Raw genomic sequence first — 26,067 nt, forward strand, 5'->3', positions numbered from 1 at the left:
TTATATTCTCTCTCTCTCTCTCTCTCTCTCTCTCTCTCTCTCTCTCTCTCTCTCTCTCTCTCTCTCTCACATACATACATACATACATACATACATACATACATACATACACCAAAGCAAGGCGCTGAAGGGAGGAATGTCCCTGAGACCAGTGTGCCCCTGCTTCTACCTGCAACACCTTCCAGGCATTAGATGGATAACAGGAAGAACTTTTCCCCCAGTCCCTACATGGGGAAAAAGTGTACATGAAAATGCAGTCTCAATCCCTTACAACTTGGCTTGAGGGTAGGTTATTTTAGAAGCTAATTTACTTCTAAAACGCAGGTGAAGAAACTCACAGATGCTGTTATCGATTGCTTTTCCTGTCCCAGCTTTTCGCTGAGGAAAATTAACCAAAGCGTCGTTCAGATCTACTTGTGACAGTTTGATCTTGGCTTGCACCCATCTAGGCTTGACAAATGACCGCTCTCAGGCCAACAGATGCTTCCTGAGACGCTCAACTCTCGCACGGATTGATAGGCTTCCATCTTCTTCAAGTAGCAAAGTCTTTCTGTCCTTGTTTTCCCCACTGCACCTTAACCTTCACAGATAGACAAGGAGAGAGAGAGAGAGAGAGAGAGAGAGAGAGAGAGAGAGAGAGAGAGAGAGAGAGAGAGAGAGAGAGGAAGCAAGTCTGGCCACGTTTCTCTAGTATGTCTCTATAATACATCTACTCTGCTACTGGCTAGGCTGTGCGTTCACATTTGAGCTTCTCAGCTATCCCTTTTTACATTGCCTATTATTCTTACTACAGTGTTTGAAGATTGCTTACTGGGGAAAGGATTGGCTACTGGGAAAATATATTTTTCATCTTTTCAGCAAGAACTCCCTGGCTGGTGGCGGGGAAGAGACAGAAATCTTTAATAAATAAATAAATTTAAAAAAGAACTCCCTGGCAAATCTAATAATATACTTTCTGGCCATGTTAGGTTCATTGCTCAATGGTCTAACCAAAACCAGGAGTCAGGAATTTGTGGGGAAAAATTGATTCTAGTTACAGTTTGAGCTAGAACTAAGGGGAAAGATTCATTCTCTCTCTTTCCCTTTCTCTCTCTCTCTCCCTCTCTCCCTTCCTCTCTCTCTCTCTCTCTCCTCTTCCCCACTCACCCCTTCCAACTAGTGCAAAATGACATCAATGGGAGGGAGTAGCTGTTGTTTTCCCAAAACACTGCTTTGCTGTGGTCATCTGCTACCTCTGGCTCTTTAAAATCTGCACTCCCCCCTGTTCTGAGAGGCTCGCTGAGCCTTCAGGAGAGGGCCCGTGGTATCTCAATGTCCTGCTTCAGACTGAACACACACAGTCTCTTAGTCTCTGCTTGGTGAGCAGTCTCTGTGATAATCACCATCTACTGCAAGAAGCAACCTCTCTGGCAAGAACTGAGAGACTCACTAATCTATGGATATAAAAATCAGAACGCATACACCTCCTCTCTCGTCTCTCCCTCTACTCTCTGTCTAGGTCTCCCCACTGGCCAAGGGAATCCACCCCCGTAGGTGAGAACAGGACACAGACTAGTTCTGGAGAGACAAATATTTCTTCTGTGCCTCAATTCACAGAGTTTAATATACATACCCCCAAAGAGGTATAATTACTATGTGTCAGTTTAAAATAGTTTTAACTGAGCTATCGTTCATAGCACAATGTCTACTATGATACACAGGGCTCTGGGTTTCATCCTAACAATACACACACCAAAAAAAACCTAATATATACTTAAGTTAAAATTTAACTATTAAAATTTATTGACAATCTTAAGGATGCAAAGTTGAACAGAAAACAACACCATATATTTTTCCTTTAAATTATCTTATGCTAGGCAGTGATGGTGCACTCAGGAGGCAGAGGCAGGGGGATCCGGAGTTTGAGGCCACCCTGGTCTACAGAGTGAATTCCAGGACAGTCAGGGTTACAAAGAGAAATCCTGTCTCAAAAAAAAAAGAAAAATTAGAAAGAAAAGATAAAGAAAGAAAGAAGCCTATTGTGAGGGTTTAGATGAGAAATATCCCCCACCGGCCCCACAGGTATTTGAACACCTGACTCCCGGCTGGTGATGCTGTTTGGGGAAGTGTGGCAGGTGTGATCTCGATAAAAGTGCATCACTATGAGTTGTTGGGTTTTGGGGGGGGGGGTTATTTTTGTTTTTCTGGTTTTTGAAAAACAGGATTTCTCCATGAAACAGTCCTGGCTATTGTGGTACTCACTCAATAGACCAGGCTGGATTTGAACTCATAGAGATCCACCTGTCTCTGCCTCCCGAGTGCTGGGATTAAAGGTGTGCGCCACCACCACCCGTCCACTATGAGTTTTGAGATTAAAAGCTTTGCCCAACTTCCAGTTCAGTTTCCTACCCTACTGCCAGGCCTGCCATTGCTTCCTCACCATGGTAGAAACCTTTGTTTCTGCATAAACCAAAATAAATTCTTTCTTTCATAAGTTGCTTTGGGTTATAGTGTTTTTATTACAGCAACAGAAAAGTAAGTAATATATCCATTGGTTTGTACGCCAACTGTCTCAGTGTTTCATTGCTGTGAACAGATGCCATGGCCACAGCATCTCTCATAAAAGAGAACATTTAATTGGAACTGGCTTACAATTTAGACATTTAGTCCATTATCATCACAACAGAAAACATAGCAGCACACAACCAGACATGCTAGAGAATTAGCTTAGATCTTAGTATCTGGATCCTCAGGCAGCAAGAAAAGAGAGTGAGCCATTGAACCTGACTTGATCTTTTGAAACCTCAAAACCCACCCCTCTGTGATGCACTTCCTCCTACAAGGCCACACCTCCAATAATGCGTATCCCTAATCTTGGGGACCAGCTTCATTCAAACCACCACACCAACAAAAAATATATTTAGAAAAAAATACATCACATATTTTGTGAAGGAAAAAAAATAGGGGAAGAAAGAAGCAAACAGAGGGAAAAGGAGAGAAAAAGAAACAAATTAAGATTAAAGCAAGCGCTAGCGGGAAGGAACTCTTCAAGGAAGGGCTAGAAATGGGGCTAGGAAGCGAGTTAGCTAGAAAAAGCTCCCCCGAGCTCATTCTCTAGAAGTGTGACTGGTCAGCATGTGGCAACTTTGTATATGCTAGTGACATAGTAGTCAACAAAACAGAAACACCACCAGTCCACTCCTGCGATGCCAGCACTGAGGAAAACGAGGCCAGAAGGCCATCGCGGGTTTGAGGCCAACCTGGGCTATGAAGCAAGCAACTCTGCGGGGCAGGTGGAGTGGGAACTCGCCACACCATCATTTACCCACAGCGCCACTGAAGAAACAGTCTCCTCCTTTAACGTTTCACACCCTAAGATGTGTCCATCAAACTGTGAACCCCGAGTGAGCGTTTGCATCATAAATAAACTCAACCGTGGGTCAAGAGGCGGAGTCAGCAGCAAGTTGACAGAAAGTAATCACAATCAGAGGGAGTCCTGAAGGTGGGGCGAGAGGGATGCACAGGAAGCCGTAGGGAGGGACTTTCAGTGTGGAGGCATTTTTGGTTTGGTGGAGCGGAAGGAAACTCTTTGTGAGATACTGGCGTAGAGGCAAATTCAGTTAGTTGCTCCTCAACCTCTACCGAGTCTTATTGATGAATAGAACGATAGAGATTTAGTTAAAAACTACATTTGGTGGCAGCAGCAGGAGGCAGATCCGGCAGGACATAAAAGCCTTTAAAAAAAAAAGATTCTTCCCATTCCTAGGCTTTATTCATGAAATACCTACAGTGGACAAAGTCCGCCTCAGACCCCATTGCAGAGGTGGAGAGGCGGCGCAACAACCAGATCAGGACTTCTTGCGCTTTCCCAAACAAAACCAAAGGCTTTCTGGGTGGAACCTTCTGCTACTGGTAGCCCAATGCCACCATCTTGTGGCTATTAGAAGAAAGACAACCAGAATTATTTTTTGTTTGTTTTGCTTTGGTTTTCGAGACAAGCTTTCTCTGTGTAACCCTGGCTGTCCTAGAACTCACTGTGTAGACCAGGCTGGCCTCAAACTCACAGAGATCCGCCTGCCTCTGCCTCCCGAGTGCTGGGCTTAAAGGCGTGCGCCACCACCGCCCGGCTTCTCCGAGTTCTTGTTAAGCAGGTGTACTCCATGCCCCTTCCCTTTCATCTTCTCTGAAACCAGCCATAAAAATTAACCCTTACCACGGCAAAGCATACTTTCTGATAAGCACACAGGTCTGCTTTGGACAAGTTGTCTTCAGTTTCATCTGGGCCTTGTACCAAACCTGTGATCGGTGCATAGCACAGAAGACAGAAGCCTTCATGCCAGAGGAGGGAAGGTGGGCCCCTCGGAGACCAGTGCCCAGATCAGCTCCTGACAGAACCCAGAACTGAGTTAGAACAGATGACACAGCTAACTGGCTTCTTGCCTAGCCCTCTGAGGGGGGATTTTTACCATGTTTGCACCAACTTACCATGACTGCAGTGTTGTGGTGATGAGGCTACTTTTGTTGAATATCTGCTATTCACAAGAGCCAGGTGTTGTGTGAAGTTTTACTCTTTGGGGCTCCTTTTGGGAGGGGCCTGCCACCCAGTTCCCAAATAAATCACACAGAGGCTTATTCTTCATTATGAAAGCCCAGCCTTAGCTTGGCTTGTTTCTTGCCAGCTTTTCTTAAATCAACCTGTCTACCTTTTCCCTCTGGGCTTTTATCTTTCTTAATTCTGTATAGCTTACTTTCCTTCTTTCTCCGTGGCTGGCTGGGTGGTGGCTGGCTGGGTGGTGGCTGGCTGGGTAGCTGGTCCCTAATGTCCTCCTCTCCTCATTCTCTCCATCTATTTATCCTCTCTGCCTGCCAGCCCCGCCTATCCTTGCTCCTGCCTCGCTATGGGCCGTTCAGCTCTTTATTAAACCATCAGGTGTTTTAGACAGGCTTCACGGTTAATCAAATGCAGCATAAACAAAAATAAGACACCTTGAAATATTCCCCAACAACCAGGTGTTCCGAAAGGGGATCCAAAGATGAACAAGACCGGCCCTCCCCTGAGGAGCTGGCACGCTTGCTATAGTGATGGACAAGACCATGCAATGCCCATCCTGGGGGGTATAGATTGATTCTAGGACCACCTGAGCCTGAAGTAAGGAAGGGTGCTGGGTAGGACCCAACCCCCTCACTCTACTATGAAAAAGTAAGTCCTTTGTATGGGAATAGCTTGCCCAAGCATCTCCCAGTTGACAGTTAGAACCAAACACCAGGTCTCCTGGCCCCCAGAGAAACGACGGCTCAGGGGAGTGGAGCTTACAGAGGAATGCGAGAGGCACAGGAGGTTGTGCACATGTGCACACAGGAGACTGTGCACATGTGTGAGTCGGTGTTTATACACTTACCTGTTTTTCATAACCAGATCCTCCCCTCTTTCCTCTTCAACCCCAAGCTTCTGAGTTTTAGTCTGTGTTCTTCCTTGTGGTAGTTTGAATAAGAATGGCCTCCACGGGCTCGTATATTTGAATGCTTAGTTATCAGGGAGTGGCACTTACTTAGAAGGATTAGGAGGTGTGGCCTTGCTGGAGAAGGTGTGGCCTTTTTGGCGTGTTGGGAGCTGTGAACCCCCAGATCCTGAATTTCTTATGAACAACTTGTTTTCCTCTGCTCTGAGACAGCTTGCTGCTGCTCAGAGTTCCTGATGGCGGGGGAATGATTTCTGGTGGGTTTGGCTGGGACGTGGCTATCCCTATATAAGCTACCCCTAGACACAATAAAGGGAGCATTCTTGGAGCATTCCTGTTTCAAGGATGACCCGTGTCTCTGTCTGTGTGCCTTTGTATGTTTGAATCTCCAGCCCCTTGTCCAGTTCACAAACTGTATGGCAGCGCATAGATGCAGATGGGCGTAGTGCGCTACATTGGAGGACGTGTGTCACTTGGGGGTGGACCCAAGGCAGATTTTTTTCATCGGGACCACCAGCTCCCAAATAATGACATGGAGATTTACTATATATATATAGTAAATATATATAACTTAGCTTGTCCCACTAGCTCTTACAACCTAAATTAACCCATTTCTAGTTGGCTACATGTTGCCATGTGACTGGTGGCTTTTACCTTTTCTCCTGCAGGTCTGTTCCCTCTACATCCACTGGCGACTCCACCTTCTTCTTCCCATCATTCTCTCTGGCTTTGAAAATCCTTCCTAGCTATTGGTCGTTTAGCTTTTTATTAAACCATTCAGAGTGACAAATCTTCACAGTGTGAAGGCATATTCGACCGGTACGCTTAAATAAACATGAGCAGTCTGAAGGGATTCGATTTTCAACATCCTTTTTTTTAAATTTTTTTAACTTAGTATTATTGGGGTGTGTGTGTGTGTGTGTGTCAGAGAGGGAGGAGCTGGGAAGATGACTCCGTAAATAAGCGTGCTTGTTGCTCTTCTAGAAGACTGGGTTTGGTTCCCAGCACCCACAACCATCTGCAACTCCAGGTGTGAAGAATCCAATGTCTTCTCTGGCCTACATGGACACACAAAAGTGTTGCACAAATGTACATGCAGGCAAAACAACTTTTTGAAAAAAAATACTCTGTGTGTGTGTGTGTGTGCGTGTGTGTGCATGCTGGCCTTTAATCCCGGTACTCTGGAGGCAGAGGCAAGCAGATCTCTAAATTCACGGCAAGCATGGTCTACAGAGTGAGTTCCAGGACAGCCAGAGTTACATGGAGAAACCCTGCCTCAAAGAGTTTGGGAGGTGGTTTGCGTGTTTAAGTTTGGAGGTTGTTTTGGTTTGGGGTTTAGTGTGATTTAAGGGATTTAACATAGGTGCTCTCGCGTGCTAAGCAGGTGTTCTCCCTCATTATTTTTAATGACAGTCTTACGATATTGCTCAGCTGCTTTGGATTTTCTCTGTAACCCATCAGGCCTTCATCCTTGTGACTCTTTTGCGTCAGCATCCAGAGTAGCTGGGAAGACAGACCTGTGCCGCTAAGCACTTTGGGAGGGTAAGGTGGGAGAACTGGATTTCACGGCCAGGCTAAACTATGATTATAGCTTATAGATGAATTTATTATGTATAGTGGTCCCAGGTCAGCCTGGCTACAGGGTTTGTGACCCTGTTTTAAAAGACAAGATAATAATCATAATTATTTTTAAACTAAAATAACCAGAGCTGGCCAAAGTTATCAGAACAGAACGACAAAGACACATGCTCTCCCTGTGATTTCTCTGTCCTTGCTAATTCTTTCCTTTACTTTGTAGCTTACACTCCCCAGTCCCCATGCCTAGTTTGGTTTCTGTTGCTGCCAGGAAATGCTGATCAGACGAACTTGGGGAAGGAAAGGGTTAGCTGGGCTTACACAGCCACGGCCATCACTGAAGTAAATTGGGGTAGGAACCTGGAGACTGGCATCCGAGCAGAGAGCACGGAAGAGCACGGAAGGGCACAGAAGAGCACGGCTTCCTGCCTCCCCGCCCCCCATGATGTGTTCAGCTACCCTCCTCCTGTAGCCAGGACCATCTGCCCAAGGATGGCACCGCCCACAGTAATCTGGGCAGTCCTAATCAATTAACCATTAAGAACAGCTCCAACCAACATGCCCACATGGCTATACCATGAGGTGCTTTCTCTCTTGAGTTCTTTCTTCCTATGTGGGTCAAGTTGACAACCAATATTAAGCCATCACACTCACCTACCCTAAGCCAGGGCCTCAGTTGAGCTCTTACGGTCCCCAAAGAGGAGACTGTTTGGTTTTTTAAAACCCACTGACAGGTAGAAGAAGCCAGATCAGAGCTAAAGTAATTTGTCCTAAGCCCTACATTAGGTCACAGCCAGAAAAATATTCAGCTCTCTATAATCCTACAGGATTATATAATCCTATGAGGAGAAATAAAAGAAACCACTGGAAGGAGAAAGGATGGGAAGAGCGGCCTGATACCAAGTGTCCCCACCTCTAGCAGAGAGACACGAAGCCCAGAAGCAATGGCGCAGGCCAGGCTCCCACAGAACCTGAAGTGGAAGGGGACTGGAATCTCCTTGCCCAGCGTTTCATCCTTTTCTCAATACTTTGTCAGTTTATAATTCCTCCCATCGCGCTCCCAGAAGCCCCTCCCATCACACCCCCAGAAGCCCCTGCATCGCCTGTCTTCGAAGTGGGGGTGGGTGGGTAATGGATTTTGCCTTCCAGGAAATTAAAAGTCCCTCTCAATAACCGCATTAGTCGTCCACACTGGCTGCTGTGACCCATCTTGTAACCCCTAAGATCCTGGCAAGGAAAAGATATGAAAATTCATAAGCAAGAACGCAATCTCCTCTTTATCTCCCGCCACCGCCCCCCCCCCCCCGTCTTTCTCTGTGTCTCTCTCTGTTTCTGTCTCTCTTCCTCTCTCTCTCACTGTGTCTCCCTCTGTGTCTGTCTCTGTCCTCTGTCACTCTTTCTCTGTCTGTCTCTCATCCTTTTTTTTTTTTTTTTTTTTTTTTTTTGCATTTCTAGTGTTCTCATCAAGGGGCTGTTTCTAGTAGCCGGGAATAAGTCCAAGGGGCTCCGGAAACTAAATGGTGGCGCACGCCTTTAATCCCAGCACTTGGGAGGCAGAGGCAGGTGGATCTCTGTGAGTTCGAGACCAGCCTGGTCTACAGAGCTAGTTCCAGGACAGGCTCCAAAGCCACAGACAAACCCTGTCTCAAAAAAAAAAAAAAAAAAAAAAAAAAAAAAAAAAAAAAAAAAAACCTAAATGGCTTTAATAAGAAACAGCGAACGCTGCCTCGGTGTTCCGAAGCCGCTCCGTTGAGTCGCTCTTCCTTTAAAAAGAATGGAAGGACATTTCAACCTCAGGACACACAAAAAACAACGGACGACCACAGCATAGATGAAAAAGGCCCTGTTATCCCCTCTCTGTGGAAAGTGCCAGAAGAAATGTGTATTCTGGCTTTCCGGTTGCTTCATCTCTTGGGCACTGCTTCCCCTTAGGGGCGTGGTGGGAGATTGATTGCTAAACTGATTTGTCCACACAGCGCTCCTGATGCAACAAAGCCCTGGCTAGAGTAGAAAACCCTGAAGGCCAGAATCCGGGAGAGCAAACACTCTTTCCTGGTGTTTTTCAACCCCGTAGCCCTTATCTGTGAAAACCAGTCATCCTTGTTTACTGTTTCCTCAAAGACCGCAGTAACAAGCCTGGTGTGGCAGCATGCACCCTGATCCCAGTACCTAGGAGGCAGAGGTGGGCAAGATGTCTGTGAGTTTGAGGCTGAGGAGGATAGCTCTACCAAGTTCAGTTTCTAACACTCACTTGGAGTGACTCACAACTGCCCACAACGCTAGCTCCAGGGGGCTCCAGGGGGCTCCAGGAGGCTCCAGGGGGCTCCAGGGGGCTCCAGGGGGTGAGTCTGATGCTCTCTTCTGGCCTCTGCAGGTACTGACATAATTTTTTTATAGGATATAGTAACCGAATTCCAGCTCACACATTCTCATAGACACAAAAATTCCATAACCGGGTATTTATCCCACAGGTGTGCTTGACATACAAGAGTATTCATTACAGTGTTACTTGTAATTACAAAATTGAAAAAAGACAAGGAGTACCCAGGCCAGGTAGAACAAGCCTGTGATATCAGCACTGAGAAGAGACACGAAGACCATGAGGCCAAGGTCAGCTGTGCAATATGGTGAAACCCTGCCTCAAAAAAAATAAAGAACGGCCGGGTGGTGGAAGCACATGCCTTTAATCTCCAGGACTTGGGAGTCAGAGGCAGCCTATGAGTTGGAGGCCAGCCTGGTCTACAAAGTGATTTCCAGAACAGACTTCAAGGCTACACAGAGAAACTCTGTCTCGAAAAGCCAAAATAAATAAATAAATAGATGAAAGATAAACCGCCTGAACAGAAATCAATAAAGTACAAATGAAATAACTTAGGACTCAAACCGGACATAGTACAGCATGCTTGTAACCCCAAGAGGCAGAGGCAGGCGTGCTGAGTGAGGCCAGCCTGGGCTGCCTGACAAAGCCCTGTCCTTCACAACAAATAAATGACAGGTATAGTCTCTTAGACGTGGAATTATTTGTTTGTCAGTTCTTTTTTTTTAAGGTGGGGTTTCTCCATGTAACAGCTCTGTCTGTCCTGGAACTCGCTCTGTAGACCAGGCTGTCCTCAGATTCAGAGATCCGCCTGCCTCTGCTTCCCAAATGCTGGGATTAAAGGCGTGTGCCACCACCGCCTGACAGACATGCCATCAGTTAAGAAGAATCAAATAGCGCCTGCTTTAGGAAGCTTTCCAAGATGTGGCAAGTGAATGAATGGAGGCTTGGGTCTCTCCTGACTCGGGCGGTTAGACTCACTCTGCACTTTGAGTACATGAGGACCCTGCAGCTGTGGATGTAGTGTGCTGTCCTATAACTGTATAGGACACAGACGTGTTGGAGTACTATAGAAGGAGCTGCAGGCCGCTTCCCTCCGCCCAGCTCCTGGCTCCCTGGCTAGCTTATGCCCAGAAATAACAACACGGAAACTGTATTCTTTTAAACACTGCCTGGCCCATTATATCTAGCCTCTTCTCGGCTAACTCTCACATCTTAACTAACCCATATCTAATAATCTGCATAGCACCACGGGGTGGTGGTTTACCAGGAAGATTCTAGCATATGTCCATCTTGGGCTGGAGCTTCATGGCATCTGCCCTGGAGAGGAGAGGCATGGCATCTGGCTCACTTCCCTTCTTCCCAGCATTCTGTTCTGTCTACTCCACCTACCTAATTTTCTGACCTATCAGGCCAAGCAGTTTTCTTTACTGATTAACCAATGAAACAACAGATTGACAAATGACCTTGCCACATCAGAGTACTCTGTATTTAAAGTTGTAATCCGCCATGTCCAGATGCCAAAGAGGGGGCTCCCTTTCCTGCTGGACTCCCTCCCTATCTGGATAGTGTCCCTAAACCCTGAGGCCTGACTATCTGGAAGCTGCCCCTAAGCCTGGATGCCTGACCTATCTCAAGCCTGGCCTTTGACACAGAGCCCCGCAGACGCTCTCCACTTTGTAGACACAGCTGGCCTTGAACTCCCGGGCTTCTACCCCCACTCCCAGTTGCTGAGACGACAGGTGTGAGCCACTACATCTGGCAAGGAAACCTATTTTCTAAATTACATGTGTTTATCCGTTTATTGTGGGTGTAGGTGTGTTTGTGCCGCACTGCATGTTGGAGGTCAGAGGACAACTTTCCAGAGTTGGTCCTTCCACCAAGCCGTCCTGAGGACAGAAATCAGGTTGTCAGTCTTGGTACCAAGTACCCCTACCTTCTGAACCATCCTGCCAGGTCATAGAAAACAAAGAAAGAGGCAGGAAGATTCGAGGATAACTAAATAGAGACTTCAGGGCCAGCCTGTGCTACATGGTGAGACTCCACCCAAAATTCCACATAAAGGAATGAACAAATGAATGAACAAATACAGTTGCATTATGCATTTATGAACTTTGTGAAAATTCTTTATTTTGGTCTACGAAATTCAGACAAGTGATTCTACATTTCATTTTAAGTCAAAATCCAGAAGACATTTTTGTGTGTCTAGCAGGGAATGATTTTTTTTAACAGATCTCTACAAATAACAATCACAGGAAAACACATGTGATACAAACTACGCGGCTCTAAGAGCCTTAGTTTACTGAAATATTGAAAGAAACTAGATTTAGAACAATTTCCTCACTTAACATGTTGAGGGGCGGGAGGCAAGAGCTGATGACACAGAGTGAGCAGGAGGTCCTGGGTTCAAGCCCAAGCCCAAAGTAAAACAAAGCGCGCCCGAGAATGACCATCCTGAGCCACTCACACACACATTTTTAAGACGTGAACAGAAACTGCACAGGGGGCAGCAAAGTCAGCTGCGTGGCCCCTCTCACAGAGCAGCAACACTTCAGATTTCGTAGTTTCTGAACTTCCGCAGGAGCTGCGAGGGAGCATCGCCAGACCAGCGGAAACGAAGGCGGCTGTAGTTCAAATCTGAGAGACCTTCAGAAGAGGGAAGAGAAACACACCAAATCAGAGGTAGAAGACCTTCAGAAGAGGGAAGAGAAACACACCAAATCAGAGGTAGAAGACCTTCAGAAGAGGGAAGAGAAACACACCAAATCAGAGGTAGAAGAGCCAAACCTCTGTAGGAAAACAGCTTGGGGACAGATCCCGCCACAACCAGTGGAGGGAGCCTCCAGTGTGAATTGGTCTTTTTTTTTTTTAAAGACAAGGTCTCACTATGTAGTTCTGACTAACCTGGGAACGCACTATGAAAGCCAAGCTGGCCTGGAACTTACAAAGATCCTCCTGCCTCTGACTTCTGAGTACTGAGAATAAAGGCATGTGCCACCACACTCAGCAAATTATTCCTATTTTATAGAAACAGACTACCTCACTTTAACCATACTTGGGGATTCTTGTGCAAAGAAATTACAGTTTACATGGACTTTACATGTACAAGGACCTCACATGCTTAATAGTCATCCTCTCCCAAGGCGGGAAGTTTTTAGAATATTTTTACTAATTCTTTGAGATTTCATACAGAATATTTTGATCATATGAACCCTTTTACTCCTCTCCCTGGCTCCTCCCAGGCCCACTCCTTACCTGCTTACTTCATGTCCTCCTTAAAATGTGACCCAGCCGGGTCATGGTGGCGCACGCCTTTAATCTCAGCACTCAGGAGGCAGAGACAGGTGGATCTCAGTGAGTTTGAAGCCAGCCTGGTCTACAGAGTGAGTTCAGAACAGATGAGGCTACAGGAAAAATCAGTCTTGAAAAAAAAAAAAAGTAACTCGGTGTAGCAGAGGGCAATGGATCTGTATGAGTTCCAAGCCAGTCTACCCTACCTAGCTAATGAGATGCTGTCTGAAATGATTGCAAATGCTAAACCAGTTCTTAGGCCGGCATTGCTGTGCACACCAGAACAGGCTGAGGATAGCTGTAATATAACCCATGCTCTCTGATTTCCAGTCTTCCCTTGTGAAAAGCTAGGTGACATAACTTACCTGGAGAGCCTGAGTTTTGTGGGGAGATGGCCTCCTCTGGGGACCCAGGTGCCTTTGGCCTCATTCCCTCTGGGGTTGAACCTGGCTCTCCTTTCTTTGTTTCTCTCTGTTCATCCCATTCCTTGTTTTGAACAGTGTTGGTAGAAGTCTGGTCAGCTCCTTCCAGCATCAGATCTTTCTTACTTCTGATAGCCCAGTGCATTGACTAGATTAAATAAGAACAGACACATAAATACCATTTGGGATTTGTTTCTTACATTCGGTTATTACTTGGTGGGGTGCATGTGGGGTGGGGCAGAAGACAACTTTCAGGAGCCTCTGCTCTCCTTCCCCCAGGAGCATTCTGAGGATCACACACAGGCCACCAGGCTTTTCTGGAAGCATCTTTGCACACTGAGACATCTCACCAGCCCTGGTCTTTTTTTTTTCTTCATATGTAGTTGTCTTTCTTAGTTAGGGTTTTTATTGCTGTGAAGAATCACTATGACCACGGCAACTCTTACAAAGAGAAAACATTTAATTGTGGTGCTTTACATTTTCAAAGGTTTAGCCCATTGTCATCATGGTACAACATGGGAGCACGTAGGCAGAAGTAGCTGGGTGTCCTACATCTTTTTTGCAGGCAACAGGAAGTAGTCTGAGACACTGAGCTTGGTTTGAGCACAGGAGACCTCAAAGCCCGCCTCCCTGCATAGTGACAGACTTCCTCTGACAAAGCCACACCCATTCCAACAAGGCCACGCCTCCTGATAGTGCCACTCCCTTTGGGAGCCATTTTCTTTCAAACTACCCCAGTAGCCCAGGCTAGACTCCAGCCACTGAGCTTTCGTTTGCTCGGGGCCTCTTGTTATGATGCATTGTTATAATGTAGAGTACAGGATAGAAATGGCTGGACAGAGAAGGGGATAAAAGAGCATCTTCCTCCTGAAAGGCTGGGGATGGTTCGGTGGTAGAGTGCTTGCTCAGCCCGTGAAAGACCCTGGGTTCAATTGTCGACCACAAAAGTGGGGGATGAGGGCTACCAAAAAGGAAGGAACAAGAACTAAAGAAGAAAGAAAGACTAGGCATGGTGGCACACAGACACTCCAGAGACAGAGGCAAAGCAGGTGAATCTCTAAATATGAGGCTAGCCTGGTCTACACAGCTAACCCCAGGCCAGTCAGAGCTACATCATGAGATCTTGTCTCAAAACAAACAAGCAAAAATCTGAGCTCAGAAGATCAGAAATGTGCTTCTCTCTCAAAATCAAAGTGTCTGCAGTCTGCCTAGACAGGTACCAAGGATGAACGGCCCTGTGACGCTCAGCTTCAGGCTTCCACGGAAGCCCTCAGAGAAAACATGCTCTGAGATAGGAGTCTTGATTAACCATCCCCCATATGAATAAATCAAAATCAAAGGCTTCATCATCAGACTCTTGTCTCCACTGATTCCAATTACGGAAAGAATCAGAAGAAAAATCCAAACTGTACATAACCTCATATGCAGGTACCTCCCTCCCATGCACTGCAGTCAGTCGATGCAGCACCTGCCTAGATCCCACAAAGCACATAATGGATCCCACACTACAGAACTGCAAATGACGGAGCGTGCCAGTGATCACAACACTCAGGAGGGGAAGGCAGGAGAAGTAGGAGTTCAAGGTCATCCATCCTTAACTACATACTAAGTTTGAGGCCAGACTGGCATATATACGAGACCCTGACTCAAAATAAATAAAAAATAAAAAAGTCAGATGATGGTGCAGAGGCAGGGGGATCGCTGGGAACTTGAGGCCAGCCTGGTCTACAAAGAGAGTTCCAGAACAACTGAGGCTCAAAAAGAAATAAGAAAAGAAAGATCATCAGTAGAAATAGCCAGTGATGGACCAGAGACTAAGGGGAGGAGAGGGAAACAGTGTCTGAGGTGCCCGAGGCAGAGAGTCAGCAAATGTCACCGAGCAAAGGCCATGAAACCGCGTGTGTGTGTGGTCAGGGTCCTGGTATTTTCCACTCACAATTAACTTGTTTACCAGCTTCCCTTCATGAACCTTTTTTTTTCCTTTTGGAAGTAATTATCACACATCTGGACTTTGGTCAATACTAGCAAATACTATCTTTTAATCTACATGCCATTTAATGTTGAAAAAAAGAAAAATGAAACAATGGCTCCCATGAGTCACAGATCAACTGAATAACAAAGAAAGTTAGCGTGCCATTTTTTTTTCAAATTATTATTTTATGTGTGTGGGTATTTTCTCTGCATGTATGTCTGTACACCACATGTATACCTGGTGTCTAAACAGACCCATAGAGGGGGCATCAGATCCCCTGGAACTGGAATTACAGACAATTATAAACCAACATGTGGGTACTAGGAATTAAACCAAGATCCTCTAGAAGAGAAGCCTGTGCTTTTAACCACGGCGCCATCTCTCCAGCCCCCAGACCAGTTATTTTTGTCCTGGATCACCAGGAGTGAATTTTTAACTTGCCTGAGTGGTTGATCTCTGACCTGTTTGCTCTTGGATTCTATCCAAGTAAGACAGCCTGTCTCTTGAACAGAAGGAGTTGATCTGCTCACTGTTTCCCATCTGGCTACAGAAAGAGTGACCATCTGGGCACAGTAGGAAGCTTCCGCAGGTAGCCTGTGGCCAGCTGGACTCCCCCCAAGATACCTCATCCAGCAAGGAACTCGGAAACAATCAATAGTTCTCTGCAGGATAACAGGATGGCCCCAAATCCCTTCTAGAAAGATATATAGATATATAAATATATAGATGTATAGATATATAGACATCCTTATAAAATTTATAGCAGTAAGCCTGGCAGTGGTAGGGCATGCCTTTTATTCTGGCAAATGATGTGCCCAGTCAGGTCTGAACTATAATTACTGCAAAGGCTCAAACAGTGCGTAGTTAAGCTAAACCCTGTGCTGTGAGTCAGGAAATTAGGAGTGAATAAAAAGACAGGGGCACTACAGATCAAGGTGGAAACTTGGAGAGGCACTGTAGAAAAATCTGTAGCTAACCTGGTACTAGTTGTTGAAAATTAAGTGACAGTTGAGTAGATCATCAAAAGTAAAGAGCTGTAAACCAAAAGGTATTGGGCAAGCAAGGTAACTGATTCAGCCATAGCCGTAGCTACAGTGTATCCCATGTAGCAGGATGAAGATACACTTGTATGACTTTGTAAAGCAATGTTGACTAAGTGAGCATGGAGGAATGTTGGAAAGGCACAGTGGAAAGCAAAGGCTGGAGAAATGATTCAATGGGGAAAGAGCTTGCTCGAGGACTGGAGTTCAAATCCCCAACACTGTCATAGATGCCAGGGAGGGATGACTGGCTGTCTGTAGTCCCTGCACTCAGCAGGCAGAGAAAGGAAAACCACAGAAGAAACTGGTTACCTAGACTCCCCAAAGAGGCAATCTCTGGGTTCACATGAGAGATCCTGACTCAATACAAAAGACAGAGAGCAATCAAGAGAGACACTTTGTGTCAACACACATGAGCTCACACACGGATGCACACACACACACACATACACACACATATACACACTTGTGCACCCATACAACTGTGCACATACATATCCATACCATATTCACATGCACAGGCAAAGATACATAAATACATAAAAAAACAAATAAATAAAGGAAAAGAACCTATTTCTGACTATGCAAAGCTAAGCACTACTATATTTTTTAAGATGTATTTTTATTTACATGTGTGTGCATGTGTGTATGCCTGTGTGAAGGAGGCCACATGTGTATGGGTACCCTCATCAGCCAGAAGAGGGCATTAGACATCCTGAACTAGGCTTACAGGCAGCTATAAGCCACCCAGCATGGGTCCTCAGAAAGCAGCAAGCATCCATTGCCCACAGATGCCAGCAGAGGGCACGAGAGCCCCTGGAAATGGAGTTACATGCGGCTGTGAGCCACCACCTGAGTACTGCAAATCCAACCTGGGTCCTCTGGAAGAGTAGCCGGTGCTCTTAACCACGGAGCCCCTGTCTGTAAGGTTTTTTTTTTTTTTGGTTTTTTGTTGTTGTGTTTTTTTTGGTGTTTTTTTTTTTTTTTTTTTTTTTTTTTTTTGGTTTTTCGAGATAGGGTTTCTCTGTGGCTTTGGAGCCTGTCCTGGAACTAGCTCTGTAGACCAGGCTGGTCTTGAACTCACAGAGATCCGCCTACCTCTGCCTCCCGAGTGCTGGGATTAAAGGCGTGCGCCACCATCGCCCGGCATGTCTGTAAGTTTTTAATGGCATTTAGAAATAACACAATACAGGGCTGGAGAGGTGGCTCAGTGGTTGGGAGCACCAGGTTCAATTCCCAGCACCCCATGGCAGCTCATAAGTATCTGTAACTACAGTTCCAGGGGGCTCAACACTCTTACACAGACACACATGCAGTCAGAACACTAATGCTTGCAAAATAAAAAGAAACAACACAATACTTCCTAAGAGCAGTAACTCTTTACCCCCCATATATGGAATAATGGATTCTGTTTTGTTATAGATGCCCAACCCTTGTTAAATAAATAAGCTCAAACAACAACAACAAAAAAAAAAGAGAGTTAGAGACGGCTCTGAAGTAGAGCGCTCCCTGCTTTTGCAGAGAACAAAGTTTGGTTTCCAGAACCCACATAACTCCAGCTCCATGCATGCAGAGCCCTCTTCAGGGGAACACACACGTGGCATATACACAGAGATAAAAACACAGACCAAAAATATATCTTTTTGGGGGGGGGGGGGATTTTCGAGACAGGGTTTTTCCGTAGCTTTTTTTGGTTCCTGTCCTGGAACTAGCTCTTGTAGACCAGGCTGGCCTCGAACTCACAGAGAGCCGCCTGCCTCTGCCTCCCGAGTGCTGGGATTAAAGGCATGCGCCTCCACCGCCCAGCCCAAAAAATATATCTTAAGAAGACTTTTTTTTTTCAAGATTCAAGGGGAAAAATCTCAACGGCCCAAAATTCAGTTACAAAAGCAATGCGACAGGCGCAATTATGGAAGATCTTAGAATGAGGGGTATATGGTAACAGGGATTGAAATAAACAGCCGAAGAAACAATTACAGCCATGGGCCCTTCGACGGCTGATTCGAGGGGCCTCTCTGAATTTCTCCTCACAGAGTTTTGTAAGCAATGACTTAGCACCAATTCCTTGGTCCTTCCCCTCCTGTTCCTTAGGCTAAGTCATGAAGCTAACCCATGAGCAGCCTGACCTCAAAAGCTCCTAATCCCCAGAGGAAAACTCACGGTTTTCACGGAGTCGGCCAAAGCGTCCCACTGCTCGAACGGCATGGACATCTGGCTCCTCCGCCAATGGTCGTAGCGGGCGCGGGTCTCTGCATTGGTCAGAACCTCCTTGGCCCTCTGCAACTTCTGAAACGTTTCCACTGGAAAACAAGACAAGAGCTGAACACTGCTCCCTGGAAGAATTAAACTTCAAAACCATGCACCAGATCTCACTAGAATCTTGACTCGGCCTCACACTGTGAGACTTCGGGCCAGTCTCCCTGGTCAGGCTGTCCACAGGGCTATGCAGTGGATGAAGGTCCACGGGGCTATGCAGTGGGCAAAGAAAGAAGGATCCTGAACTCAACCCTAACATTTATATTCAGGGTTTTTTGTTTTGTTTTGTTGTTGTTGCTGTTTTGTTTTGTTTTTTTGGTTTTGACAAGAGAGCCAAGACACTTCAACTGTGGAGAAAGACAGCCTTTTCAGCAAGAGGCTATATAACTAGATTTCCCCATATAAGAGAATAAACTGGGGGCTGAGCTAGAATAAAGCATGATCTCTCTCTCACACACACAAGAAAATACCACCAGGAAACTCACTATTTTTTTTTTTTTTTTTTTGTTTTTGTTTTTGTTTTTCGAGACAGGGTTTCTCTGTGGCTTTGGAGCCTGTCCTGGAACTAGCTCTTGTAGACCAGGCTGGTCTCGAACTCACAGAGATCCGCCTGCCTCTGCCTCCCGAGTGCTGGGATTAAAGGCGTGCGCCACCACCGCCCGGCGAAACTCACTATTTTATATGCTAACTTTTTACAAAATGTAACACTGGGCATTGTGGGACACACCTCTAATTCCAGCATTAAGGAGACATACACAGGAAGATCTCTGAGTTCGAGGCCAACCTGGTCTACATATAAGAGTTCCAGGTGAGCCAGGGCTCCATAAAGAAGCCCTGTTTCAAAATAAAAAATAAAAAAGTAGAGAATGAATGAATGCATTTGATGCCTATTAAATCATATCTTAAAAACTGACCTAAATATAAGAGTCTTGTGTAGGGGGCTGGAGAGATGGCTCAGAGGTTAAGAGCATTGCCTGCTCTTTCAAAGGTCCTGAGTTCAATTCCCGGCAACCACATGGTGGCTCACAACCATCTGTAATGTGGTATGTATGGTGCCTTCTTCTGGCCTGCAGGCATACACACAGACAGAATATTGTCTACATATTAAATAAATAAATATTTTTTAAAAAAGAACAAAAAAATAGAATTGTTTTTTAAAAAAAGAGTCTTGTGTAAAGAAACATTTTTCCAAGATTTATTTTATTATTTATGCAAGCACCCATGGTGAGAAATATTTTTAAATGTTAAGAAAATCCACCAGGACCAGATGACCAAGTAACAGGCTTGTTTGTTTGCTTGTTTATGCAGGACCTCACTATGTAGCCCTGGCTGGCCTAGAACTCACTACATAACCAGGTTAGTCTCGAATTTACAGAGATCCACTGGAGTCTGTCCCATCTTTTCACTGAGGTAGGACCAAGGCCCTCTCCCCCCACCCCATGCCCTGTGCCTACGCTGAGCAAGGTGTCTCTCCGTAGGGAATGGGCTCCACAAAGTCAGATCGATCATGCACAGAGGTTAGATCCTGGTCCCCCTGCCCGTGGCCCCACAGACTGCCCAAGCCACACCATTGTCACCTGCATTCAGGGGGCGTGGTTCAGTCCTATGTAGGTTCCCCAGTTGTCAGTTCACAGTCAGTGAGCTCCCACTAGCTCCGGTCAGCAGACTCTGTGGGTTTTCCCATCATGGTCTTGACCTCTTTGTTCATTTTATGGCTCCTCCCTCTCTTCGATTGTACTCCAGGAGCTTGGCCCAGTGGTCAGTTGTGGGTCTTTGGATCTGCTTCCATCACTTTCTGGATGAGTGTTCTATGATGTCAATTAAGGTAGCCATCCATCCGATTACAGGGGAAGGCCAGTTAAGGCATCCTCTCTACTATCGCTTAGGGTCTTAGCTGGGGTCATCCTTGTAGAGTCCTGAGAATTTCCCTAGTACCAGGTTTCTCATTCACCCCATAACGGCTCCTCCAATCAAGATATCTCTTTCCTAGATCTTCCTCTCATCCTCTTAAGAAACAACCAAGCTGGGTGGTGGTGGCGCATGCCTTTAATCCCAGCACTCGGGAAGCAGAGGTAGGTGAATCTCTGTGAGTTCGAGGCCAGCCTGGTCTACAAGAGCTAGTTCCAGGACAACCTCTAAAGCTACAGAGAAACCCTGTCTCAAAAAACCAAAAAAAAAAAAATCATTAGTAAATTCTTACCAGCTTTGGAGTTTTCTGGATGCTTGTCAGGGTGGCATTCCAGAGCTCTGACCTTAAATTCTGCCAAGATTTGCTCAACCTAAAACAAAAATCAATGTTTCAAATAACAAGGATAGACCAAGGAAATCGGTCCTCAACCTTTCCTGACGCTGCGATCCTTTAGGACACCTCCTCACCGTTGTGGTAAACCCAACCACAACATTATTTTCACTGCTACTTCAGAACTGTAATTTTGCTACTCTAAATGTATATAATATAAATATCTGATATGTGATCCAAGAGGTCATGACCTACAGGTTGAGAACCGCTGGCTTTGTCATGCAAAACCAGGAGATGGACTTGAATTCAATGCCTAGCACCCATGTAAAAATCAAGCCTGCAGACCCACCGCTGAAATCCCAGTGGAGGAGTGCCGATGGGAGAATCTGGGGCTCAGTAGCCAGCTAGTGAGCTGAATTTGGCGCATGCCTTTAATCCCAGCACTCGGGAGGCAGAGTCACGTGGATCTCTGTGAGTTCGAGGCCAAGCCTGGTCTACAAGAACTAGTTCCAGGAAAGCAAGAAAGGCTCCATAGTTATTGAGAAACCCTATCTCAAAAAAAATAAAAAAATAAAAAAAATAAGGTGGAAAGCGATTGGAAGACACCAACATCAACCTATGGCCTTAATACACGCATGTGCACACATGTACATTATAAGAGAATCAAAGGTCTCCAAGTGTCTGAGAGCCACGCCTACAATTCCAGCACTCTGAGGAAGCAGAGAGTAGGGGACTGAATGTTCAAGGTCAGCCTTGCCTAAATAGGGAGTGTAACAGTAAACTTTGTACGTGTGTGCAACAAGGTTACACTACGTAGCCCTGGCTGGCCTGGAATTCATTATGTAGGCCAGGCTAGTTTCAGACTCAAAGAGATCTGCCTGCCTCTGCCTCCTGAGTGCTGGAATTAAAAGCATATACCATGATGCCCAGCCAGTAAACATTTTTTTTTTTTGGTTTTTTGAGACAGGGTTTCTCTGTGGCTTTGGAGCCTGTCCTAGAACTAGCTCTGTAGGCCAGGCTGGTCTCGAACTCACAGAGATCCGCCTGCCTCTGCCTCCCGAGTGCTGGGATTAAAGGAGTGCGCCACCATTGCCCGGCAGTAAACATTTTTTTTTTTTTTTTGGTTTTTCGAGACAGGGTTTCTCATTTTTTAAGATGCATTTGTTTATCTTACATGTATGAATGTTTTGCCTGTGTGTGTCTGTGCACAATGTTTCAGAAGAAGGTACCACATTCCAGAAGGTGGAGTTACAGATGGCCAGCCACTCTCTCCACTCTACCAGGGCAGCCAGGGCTCTTAACCACTGAGCCAACTCTCCTGCCTCCACCTAGTAAACATTTTTAAATTAACAGTTTATAAAACCCCAAGCCCTCCTTGAACAAGATTTCTATCAGTACAGAACAGAAAGCAAAGGGCCTTTTTTCTTTTTACCCTGTCAAAATACATTTTACCCATATTTATGTCTATATTCTGGAAATTTTAAATAATACAAATAGATAAAATTATACTTGTCTGGCAAAGATGGTTGGGGGTTTATTGTTGTTGCTGTTCTGTTTTTTGTTTTTGTTTTTAATTTATATCACATTAGAAAGCATCCTGGGGGTGGCAGGGGCTGGAGAGATGGCTCAGCTGTTAAGAGCGCTGGCTGCTCTTCTAAAGGACCCAGGTTCAATTCCCAGCAGCCACATAGCAGCTCACAACTGTTTATATCTAAAGTTCCAGGGGACCTGAAAACCTCACACAGGCATACATGCAAGCAAAACATCAATGCACATAAAATAAAAATTAAAAAGAAGAAAGCATCCTGGTGGTGTAGGAGTTCCTTCTGTTTATGTGTTGCTTTCATTGGTTAATGAATAAAGAAACTGCCTTAGCCTAGTTGATAGGGCAGAACTTAGGTAGGTGGAGAAAACAGAACTGAATGCTGGGAGAAAGAAAGCAGAGTAGAAGAGATACACCACGGAGCCACCAGAGACAGACGCTGGGAATTTTACCGGTAAGCCACTGCCATGTGGCGATATACATATTAAGAGAAATGAGTTAAACTGAAATGTAAGAGTTAGCCAATAAGAAGTTAGAGCTAATGGGACAAGCAATGTTTTAATTAATACAATTCCGTGTGGTTATTTTGGGTGTAAGCTAGCCGGGCGGCTGGGATGAACACGCAGGCCCTCACCCAGGCAAGTTGTGGTGCATGCCTTTCATCCTAGTACTTGAGAGGCAGAGGCAAGCAGATCTCTGTAAATTTGGGACCAGCCTGGGCTACAGAGTGAGTTCCAAGACAGCCAAGGTTATGTAGAGAGACCCTGTTTCAGAAGGAAAGAAGAGAAAAAGTGAGAGAGAGGAAAAACAGAAAGTATCTGGGGACAATGAGATGGCTCGGTATATAAAAGCAATTGCCACCAAGCCTGATGACCTGATTTCCAGACCCATATGGCATAAAGAGCCAACTCCCACAACTTGCCCTCTGACCTCTGCATGATGTGGCATACAAGCGTCCACACATACATATATACAAACACACATGTAAAAATACATTTTAAATATTATGGTACCAGTCTATGGAAACCCAACAGCACTAATACGTCATTGCTACTTCCTTCTTCATTTTATTTTTAGCTTTGCCAATTTAATTTAAGAAAATAGTTCATCTCTCTCTCTTTTATTACTTCAGAGTTAAACACACACCTGCTGGGGGGCTGATTCTGAGTCAACCAGTAAAGCAGGCTGGTTTGTTTCCAGCACGTCCTCTCTCTCTCCTGCTGTCCCCATCCCACATGCCCAGCGTCCAATGCAGCTGTCGACAGACAAAGCCCTTTACGTCAGGGTCCACTCGGCCCTGCCTTCCTCCCACGATATCTGTCATCTGTCTGCAGAGCCGCCTATCCTGCTGGCAGTAAACAGAAGCCATGTTTAACTTTGCTCACCATCAAATAAACCGAGACATCGAGAGGGTGAAGGACCACCGCCAGTGTCCCTGGAGGTTCAAAGACATGGGCACCAAGGCTCTCCTGATCCTTAAGAAAGTGCGCATCTCTAAAACTGAACTAAAGTACATATACAATGTTTATATGCAATGAATATATTATGTACGTGTTATATGTGTGTGTATTACATGTGCATATATATGTATATGTGTGTATATATATATTCTTACTCTTTGATCTAACGATTCTAGTTTTAAAAATTCATCTAGAGAGAAAATCTGAAATGGGACAAGAATTTAGTTTTACAATGTGTGGCTTAGTGAGAGAAACAAACCATCAGAGCCACGATGCAGCCAAATGGCAAGGCTTTCTTCAGAGTATGAACTGCTGTCTCCAAGAGACGTACAAAAGTTCAGTGAAAACAAAATGAAATAAAATGTATGTATCTATAATAGTATATTTATTTAAACTAGTTATAACTGCCGGGCATTGGTGACGCAGGCCTTTAATCCCAGCACTTGGGAGGCAGAGGCAGGCAGATCTTTACGAGTTTGAGGCCAGCCTGGTCTACAAGAGCTAGATCCAGGATAGGCTCCAAAGCTACAGAGAAAGCCTTTCTCGAAAAAAAAACTAGTTATAACTATAGATATTAAAAAATGTGTCTTATGGGGCTAGAGAAATGGCTCAGAGATTAAGGGCACTGGTTACTCTTCCAGAGTTCGATTCCCAACCATGTGGTAGCTCACAGTCATCTGTAATGAGATCGGGTGCCTCCTTCTGGTTTGCAAGCATAAATGAAGGCAGAATGTTGTATACATAATAAACAAGTAAATAAATCGCCATATGGCTAGGCATGGTGGCACATGCCTTTAATCCCATCATCTGAGGAAGAGGCAAGGTGATGTCTGTGAGTTCGAGACCAGCCTAATCTACATAGTTTCAGGACTACATAGTGACACTTTGTCTAAAAATACATAAATAAATGAATACATAAATAAATAAATAGATAAATACTAGATGAATATTTTTAAATGTAATGCAGGCTATAAGAATAAGTTTACAAAATTCCAAGTACAGAGTATCTCTATGCAATCAAACAGAACCCAAACATACATACACACATACGTACATACATACACACATGTATGCACTCACATATGCACCTAAAACAGAAATAATAAATAAATCTTTAAAAAATAATCATTTGCCGGGCGATGGTGGCGCACGCCTTTAATCCCAGCACTCGGGAGGCAGAGGCAGGCGGATCTCTGTGAGTTCGAGACCAGCCTGGTCTACAGAGCTAGTTCCAGGACAGGCTCCAAAGCCACAGAGAAACCCTGTCTCGAAAAAGCAAAAAAAAAAAAAAAAAAAAAAAAAAATCATTTGTCACAATTAACTTCTTTAAAAGAAAAAGTCTCCTGTCAGATATTACATATAACTTGATTTAAGTGAAGTTATAAAAGTACTTGGATTCCTCATCCGTCATGCTAGTATATCTTATACAGCACATATATACATTTTAATATTGTCTATAATAACGTTTTCCATAACAGCTATCAGAACCCCAATGTACTTTGAGCAAAACACCTTGTAATCATAAACGAACGTGTAGCTGGTATCAGCTCTACTGCGTTCTTCAGAAATCACTTCGGTACGTGTAGGCACTCTGATGGTGAGAAATATTATTCCCCAAAGTTCATGAGACTTTCGCTGAACAAGGCAACTCCAGGCAGATGACTCCGCCTCCTGAGTTCTAAATCATAGCCTTTATTGTTTCTCTAAACCAGTGATTCTCAACCTTCCTATCGCTGAGACCCTTTCATACAATTCCTCGTGTTGTGATGACCCACAACCACAAAATTACTTAGTTGCTACTTCAGAACTGTAATTTTGCTACTTTTTGGAATCCTAACGTAAATATCTGATATGCGTCCCTTAAGAGGTCGTGACCCATAGGTTGAGACTCGCTGCTCTAAAGTAAATAAAACGGTCTGTATATGATTCCTCTCCCGCCTATCACTTTGAAGTCCACAGTACTGTCCTCAAATTTGCCAGCCAGCATTTAAATCCTTCATTGTCTCTACACCAAAACTCCTTTAAAATGGTTCGGAGCTGGACTTCCAGGAGATACGACTAGAATCTCAAAGCCGACCTGGTGAGCATGTGCAATCCTGCTTACCGAGGAGAGCTCATCGCATCCGAGTAGGGCGTAGTAATCCTCGCTGCCCTCCGGCCTGTAATTCAGTATCGCATCCATTTACAGAGACGGAGCCTGTCCTCTCCAGCGCCACAGACACAGTGACCACAAAGCTCTTGACATTTCAGCAGCACTTCCCAGCCCAGCCCTTTGCAAACACAGCTTCTCATTGGCTATTTGCCCAGGAGAGCACCTTCCCAGCAGGGCTGCTGGGATCTGTAGTTTGGGGGAGGGGGAGGTTGTTGCGTTGTGTTGTTTTGCTTTGCTTACATTGAAAATCAATTTTTTATACAATATATTCTGATTACAGTTTTCCCTCTCCCAACTCTTTCCAGATGCTTCCAATGTCCCCACCCACCAGACTCCATACCCAATTTTTTCTTTTCTCTTTA

The 26,067-nt window shown here is 45.1% G+C and overlaps 1 protein-coding gene across 1 annotated transcript; it reads right to left on the reverse strand.

Annotated features, from left to right (window-relative positions):
- Positions 1-11,427: 11,427 nt before the first annotated feature.
- Positions 11,428-25,810, reverse strand: Dnajc12 (DnaJ heat shock protein family (Hsp40) member C12). Its single transcript, XM_075978853.1, has 5 exons — positions 25,658-25,810; positions 20,512-20,590; positions 18,216-18,355; positions 12,987-13,191; positions 11,428-11,976 (listed from the first exon to the last, which is right to left on the reverse strand). The coding sequence occupies exons 1-5, from the start codon at positions 25,733-25,735 to the stop codon at positions 11,882-11,884; spliced, it is 597 nt and encodes a 198-aa protein (XP_075834968.1). The 5' UTR covers positions 25,736-25,810; the 3' UTR covers positions 11,428-11,881.
- Positions 25,811-26,067: the final 257 nt, after the last annotated feature.

Source organism: Microtus pennsylvanicus, chromosome 7 (genome assembly GCF_037038515.1).
Source record: "Microtus pennsylvanicus isolate mMicPen1 chromosome 7, mMicPen1.hap1, whole genome shotgun sequence".
Taxonomy (NCBI): Eukaryota; Metazoa; Chordata; class Mammalia; order Rodentia; family Cricetidae; genus Microtus; species Microtus pennsylvanicus.